The sequence below is a fragment of the Lycium barbarum genome, chromosome 11, assembly GCF_019175385.1.
Source record: "Lycium barbarum isolate Lr01 chromosome 11, ASM1917538v2, whole genome shotgun sequence".
In the NCBI taxonomy this organism is placed as follows: Eukaryota; Viridiplantae; Streptophyta; class Magnoliopsida; order Solanales; family Solanaceae; genus Lycium; species Lycium barbarum.
The window spans coordinates 105,997,966-106,005,553 of record NC_083347.1 but is presented as its reverse complement, the minus strand read 5'-3'; the positions used below and the strand labels follow the sequence as shown (position 1 = coordinate 106,005,553).

The following is a 7,588-nucleotide window of genomic DNA, read 5'->3' as shown; positions in this document are numbered from 1 at the left end:
CATGGTTTTTCATAAACATGAATTGTAAGTATAATAGAACATAAATATACTACATAATATAACTTGCATGAAAACATGGGGACATGTAGGATTTCCATGAAAATAAACATAAGATTTCATAACATGAATGTAAGAACCCATGGAATGCAAAGTATGGGTTTTCATGGATTACGGATGGAGTCTCAATAACCAAATTGGAATATCAAGAACACAATGACGAATTATTAATACAAACATGGTATATCATGGTACATATACTTAGGGTTGTCATGAACATGCCTAGAAACCCCAGTTTTTGGTGAACTTTTGTATAATCATGGAAGAATGTGGCATGGGGAAGAACAATAATGTTCCCACGCATAGATAGCAACCCTACATACCTGTAATCGCTCTAATCCAACGAACTATACTGCTTCTCTGACGAAAAACGCCGAAACTCTAGCTTTGAATCGTTTGAGAAGGATTTACCTTGGAAATCCTATGTTTTGGTTGAAGGATAATGTTACTAATCATGAATAAATGTTGGAATTACTTAGGAATCATTAGAGCAATCTTACCTTGACGTGAGAGGACGAGGCAGAGGATGAAAATGGCTTCTTAGGGATTTTGAACGAAGTTGGAATGTCTGATAAATGGAATTTTGAGTTAAGTGTTGAATTTGTAGCATGGGGCATTTTGGATCCCCAGGATCGCCGAGCGCGGTCTGTGGTTTGCCCCTGTGAGCGAGCCCCCTTGTCCATTTTATACTTGGATGATTTTCTTGAATTTTTTCCACTTTTGGACCTCTACCTCGCTAAGCGCGGTCTAAGGCGAGCCCTTGCCTCGCTTTGGGGCGAGCTCAGCGGGATCCCCTGCCCATTTTACACTCAGTCAACATTGTTTAATAAAATGAGCATACCTCCTAGAATAGAGCTTCGTTTGGTCTCCACAATATACTATTAGAAAGCTATTTCAAAGGGCTACAACTTTCATGTTTTAAGTTTTCTCATATTCTCAACAGATTTTCACGAAATTGGGCTGGAAGGAAGACGTATCGAAAACTTAACCGATTCTACAGAATCTTAAGCGTCTTACTATTAGCCATCTTGCGATGATCATATCTCCCTACTCCAATCTCTGACAGGCCTAGTCCTTATATGGTTGGAAAGGTATTTCTACGTACTACAACTTTCATTAAGGAGCCTTTTCCAAATTCTCAATGACTCAAACGGTTATGGGTGCCCAAAGTAGGCTTGTTAACCACTTTCGCAACACACACAAAATTTCAAATTTTTCACTAAAACTCTAACGATACAAGTCTAACCTTGGTTCTAAGATACGGGGTGTAACACATTTCCTCACCCAAGTCTTCTGGCAGAATTACTGACTTCGTTTGGGAACCCTCATCTGATCGGGTCCCTTAGAGTGAGAAACAGTGTGAATTGAGCTTTCTTCTTTTAGTTCAAGCAACTCTTCCTTTTACTTCCATAGACCAGGTTCCTCCTCTCTTGACTTCTGTTTGGCTGTATCTTTACTTTGAAGAAGGTTGAAGATGCTGGTCTTTCGTGATCCACACTCCTGTCTGCCCTCATACTCATTCTGATATTTATTTGTCATCTCCCTCCCTCTACACGATGTATTCAACAGTTCTTTAATGTGGGTGTTTAGACAAGGACTTTCTTTAGTAACTTTCTCAACTTGCTCTTGTAGATCTACGATACCAACTACCATATCTTCCCTTTCTTGATCTTGAGTGGTCTCACTACTCTTCATTTTGAGAAGATTAAGATTTTTTTACTGATTTTGTCAACTCCATCATGTGTACCAACTACCATATCTTCCCAGATCTCCTTTTCTGTTTCACAAGAGGAAGCTAGATTGTACTCCCCTGATCCACTGCTTTGAAGAAGAATCTTTTTAGCTTCTTGATCTTTTTGCAGAGTAAAGCCATTCAGCTCGGGGAGATGAGGACCACAACAAATCATGTCCCACAGATCCGTATCCTTATCAGTGATAAAGTTAACCTTCCACCATTCATAATGTTCAGTACTGAAGCTTGGTGGTCTTGAGATAGATTCTCCCTTCCTTTTGGTTTAGTGAGCTAGCCATGAAGAAATCTTTTCTAGGTGTTAACCTTTTAGAAAGCACCTGCTCTGATACTAATTAATGCAGGCTATGCATCCACCAAACAGTATATGAGGGACCTGCTCGTGTACCAGCTCCCTTATGTAACGCACTACGAGAATCAACACAAGATTTTTATATGGAAAAATCATTGCTCAAGGGATTAAAAATCATGACCTAACCCAGTAGGATTTCAACTCCACTACACGAGAAAATTCAGGTTACAACTCTATCGTAAGCTAGGAATTAACTCCCATAATCCCTCACCCTTACAATAACGCTTATGCGGCTTAGGAACTAACCCCCGTAGTCCCTCCACACTTGTAATACTCCGATTGCAAGCCACTCTACTTAGCAAACTCTAGCTAAGGACCACTAAGGTTGACTACCTCTAGCCAAACCCAACTAATACACCTAAGCTAAATATAGCTGAGGTTACCACTTAATAGATTGAAAGGTAAACTGCCTAACACTGCTAAGAATTTGATATACCTACAATAACTTCCTTTTTGGGAAGAGTAGGTTTACATTTTAAAGCTCATAAACAAAGACTTACAACAGCCTAAAGAACATAGACTAAACTCATATCAGGATTTGGTTCTTCAGCTTGAAAGTAACTTTGTTCTCGAGAGATCTTGAGAACTTGTGTCGGCAGCTTTGCATGATTTAGATTCGATTCCCAAGTCTACCAAATATGATGCCATGATGTTGTATATATAGTGGGAGCATGTGGGGTGTAAAGAGACCACTCTTCAATTTTGACCTAAAGCATGGGCCAGCTTACTGTTGTACTTGTGTGCAGCAAGAGGCTCGGCTTTACAGCTGTCTCTGCCGACAGTGCAAGGTGCATAGAGAGCAGATTACAGACGAGGTCTCTTATCTGATTCTGAAACAGTTTGACAATCATCAAAATACGAATGCACTTGGAACTATCAATTATTCATATGTAGATTAAATTGACCTGAAGGTGTTTGTCATCACTTAACATATGAAAATGTACTTAACTATCCGACACAGACATATTACAAAGAAAATAGAAAATGAGAGCTAGCCCGGTGCATGAACAATTGTAACGTCACTCAAGGTCTCAAAAAAAGAAAAAGAAAAAATTCACTGCTTAAATAATGAAAGTTGATGTGGCATCAGTATTTCAGTAGGAGTAGTTACTTTAGTGTCTTTGTTATAGAAATTTAATTATCTTTATTGTTTTTGATGACAAGAGAATTCGCAACCGCTATTCTTTAGGTGCGCAAAGAGTAAAGTTCGCTCCTGTGCAATAACCCGCAAACCACGCAGGAGAGATAACGCACACTAGGCAAGCCCTGTGCGACGAGCTAGACCCTGAAGGCAAATCCCCTACTGTCATAGGCAGGAGGTTTTGAACCTGAAACCTCCATTGTGGAAGTCCCGTGCTCAACCAGCTGAGCACCCTTGCGGGTAAATATAGTTATCTTTATAATAATCTCTAAACAATAAAATAACTCAATTCTCCTTTTCTTTTGTGAAATCAATGGGAATATAAAGTGGAAGGGAGTGGGCAAATTAGAGACAAAATCATTGTTAGTTATTGATACTGCACTTAATCTATATATGACAACAATTTGAATAGCAAGCAGTGAAGTGATTTATTCCTGCTTACCTTGTAGCTACAGAAAGTAAAGGCTTAAGTTCTAGCTAAATGATAATTTCACCCATCCTTCAGAAGCTTGAAACTGAGGTTTTAAGAAGTGCCTCTTCTAAATCGACTGATTACTACTTATTAAGGAACTAAACTGCGCCATTTCTTTATTGATGGAACGATTATACTCTATAGACTGTGAAATCATAGACATGCCAAAGCACATATGCCTGTTGTCAGAGCATTCATTTATTGATTCACTAGTTTTTCGCTACGTGCATTGCACGTATATCCCTTGTGAATCATTATATGAATTTTATACATATTTTAAAAATGTATGTTAGATCATATTCTTCAAAAAACACAAATTAAATTATCCCAAAACCGAGGTAAACAAGAATTACAACATCAATATAGTGCAATCCAAACCAAAAGAAAAAATACAAAGGTTGTGCAAAAGAATTTGAAATATGATTTTTGGCTTTTATAAAGATCAAATTTCTCTTTCCAACATTAGCATCATCACCAGGCAATTTCTCAATTTATTTTCTATACCAGGCAATTTCTCAATTTATTTTCTATACTTCGAACGTTAGTTGCGAGGTCATTCCTAATGAACTTGTACAACTCATACGTTTTGGCATTCGAACCATAAACCAAACAAAATCTTGTTAATTTTTTACCTCCAAACAGGGTATGAAACATGAAGAAATATAGCATTTGGATCCTTAACATCACTCATCCTGGCTGACATTTGGTCTTCCAGTATGAAGAGCATTAACAATGATTTATTTCATGAAGAAAATATCTACGAATTACCTTGTCTGCCATAATTCAATTGTGTCTTGGTGCGAAGAGTGAGGTAGAATACAACCACAACAGTAGCAATATATACAGCGAGAGAGTTGTGTGGCCATTAGATTCGCATTATAATCATTAAGTAACACAATTAATTAGTTAGAAGTAATTAATTGTATATACATTGTACGCGTATATGGAAAAAGCTCCAAAATGTTAAATAAGCATTCTATAAATTGCAATAAGTACTGGAATACCAAAGCATTTCCAACGTACTATTGATTATTGAATAGGTTGTAGTAAATGAGAGTTGCATCGGTCATGTTTGGGTCCATTTAACTTATCTTATTTTAATACAATATTACTATTTGTTGAAATGTTAGTTTAATTTTTAGTACCAAAAATTATAAGAGTGTGGTGCTTAATGGAAGGGTAAAATGGACGTTCAATATTAATGGGCATATTGGTAATCCAACTTCAAGTTTAGGGGCTTTCTACTTTTAGAATAGTATAGATTAACGACATCGACATGTTCACAGGAACATATATAATCAATTACAATCCAATTCGAAAAAATTATTTTGCAAGAAAAATTATGTACCAGCGAAATCGAAAATTTAGCTAAGTTATGGGCGATGTGATTAAAAGTCCTAGGAATATGTACAAAGCAACTTGATAAAAGTCCGAGGAATTCGTACAACAAACCCAATGTAATATCACAAGTGGAGTCTAGTGAAGGTAAGATGTACGCCGCCTAAACCCTACCTTTATGGGGTAGAGAGGTTGTTTCCGATTGACCCTCAGCAACCCTCCTCCTTTATCCGAGCTTGGGACCGGCAATGTGAACGAGCTCATACAGGCGGAGTTAACAAAAAGTAATGCTCATGGAAATGAACTTAAATTTTAGTAGTTGAAAGTTGTTTTGAATGAATTTTGGGTCTCTGCATATATTGTTCATCAACTATTATTTATAACTTGGAGAAGAATTAAATCCTCAACCAAAAAGTAATATTTGTAGTTATACTTCTGTACTTATCACAACTATGGAAAAAATTCCTGGCTGTGAGTGTTTGACTCTTAAATGAGCCCTTACTCGATACGAATCGAGATTAGTCGGTCATTACAGACAGATTTGCTGGCTTGACACAGCTGGATTTCTGAATATCTACATTTAAACTGCTTTAAGTCTGGATCTACTATACAATGACAACGTAAAGAACTTTTACTCCATCATTATAACTTAATTTGTTGTAAAAGGTAACCTGCCTTATTCTTTGGAATATTAACAATTTCATTTTTTATGGACGATTATATGCAATTATCTTTTAGCTGAATTGACAATGTCAAAAAAAAAAAAATCCATTGTTAGTGTATAACAGTTGATTTTTTTATTTTTAACGAGGACACTGTCCCAAGTTCTGTAGGGTAATGGATTTACATTTTTGACTGCTGATGGGAGCAGGTAATCTCACAATAAGGGCTATGACATTTGTAACAACTATTTGAATTTGTTTTTATCCATCTAATGTCAAGTTTGTATTGCAAATCAATAAGTTATTTGTTTGTAAATACTTCTCATAGTGCTTAAAAACAAGAAAATCTATATGTGAGTATAGGTAATGCCTAGTTAAATTGTCTGCAGACATGGGACTGTGTTTTAAATCTTAATCTCTTAGTTCAATTTCAATATCTATTTTGCTCTGTTCGGCAGATCCTTGTTTGCACCTAGGAACAATTTGCTGCTGCTATTTGTGTTCCAAAAATTCAACTTGGGAGATCTTTTGTCCCCCTTTTAATTGTATTTAATTTATGAAAAGAACATAAAAGGTAACTGAGAACTACACAATTATTGAAGACCTGGCAAAATTAAAATATAATGTCATGTAATTCACAGTAGCTTTACAAGGCCATCAAATAATAGTGTAGACTCTATTCTAAAAACTTCACTTCCCGGGGACAAAGTTTGTGGCGAAGGCCCAGGCATTGTTGTTAACTGGATCTGCAAGGTGGTCGGCAAGGTTCTCCAATGGACCCTTTCCAGTAACGATAGCTTGAACAAAGAATCCAAACATGGAGAACATAGCAAGTCTACCATTCTTGATCTCTTTTACTTTAAGCTCAGCAAAAGCCTCGGGATCGTCAGCGAGGCCCAATGGATCGAAGCTACCGCCGGGATAAAGTGGGTCAACAACCTCACCGAGAGGTCCACCAGCAACACGGTAACCTTCAACAGCTCCCATCAGCACAACTTGGCATGCCCAAATAGCCAAGATGCTTTGTGCGTGGACCAAACTTGGGTTTCCCAAGTAGTCAAGTCCACCCTCGCTGAAAATTTGGGATCCAGCCTTGAACCATACAGCCTCACCAAACTTGACACCGTTACGGGCCAAGAGCTCGGGGAAGACACAACCAAGAGCTCCAAGCATGGCCCATCTACAGTGGATCACCTCCAACTCACGATTCTTGGCAAAAGTTTCTGGATCAGCTGAAAGTCCAGCAGTATCCCATCCATAGTCACCAGGGAACTCACCGGTCAAGTAGCTTGGGGCATCACCAGAGAATGGACCCAAGTATTTGACACGGTCAGGACCATACCATGGGCTGCCAGAAGAAACTGGCTTGGCCTTGCTGGCAGTCTTCCTCATGGTGACTTTTCCATTTCCAGTGATTTCAGAGGAAGATGGTGAGAGTTTTACTGCCTTTCCGGCCAAAGAAGGAGAAGAGAGAGCCATTGTAGCAGCTGCCATTGTAGAAGCAAGTTGAGAAACTCTAGAATGCAGCTACTACAAAGAAAGAATATTTGACTGTGGCTTGAGTTTCATGGGCTTGCACCACTAGTACTTAAATGACTTGGAAGGATCAAAGTCTTTATCCTAGAAAATCACTATCTTTTTTTTGATTGGTGGATGACAATATTTTAACCTGGTTCATGTCCATTTGGCAAAGTTCGACACCACTAAACATGACTGGATATATCATAGATATATTGTGTCTTTAGAAAAAAAAAAATCTAACCCAATGTAAATTTCCTCCCTTACAGCCAACCTGGAGTTGCCACGTGTGTTAGTG

At 37.9% G+C, this 7,588-nt stretch overlaps 1 protein-coding gene across 1 annotated transcript; it reads right to left on the bottom strand.

The window, feature by feature from the left end:
* Window positions 1–6,267: 6,267 nt before the first annotated feature.
* LOC132617806 (chlorophyll a-b binding protein 40, chloroplastic) lies at window positions 6,268–7,347 on the bottom strand. The gene has a single exon (XM_060332880.1). The coding sequence runs from the start codon at window positions 7,264–7,266 to the stop codon at window positions 6,463–6,465; it is 804 nt and encodes a 267-aa protein (XP_060188863.1). The 5' UTR covers window positions 7,267–7,347; the 3' UTR covers window positions 6,268–6,462.
* Between the last annotated feature and the right edge of the window lie 241 nt (window positions 7,348–7,588).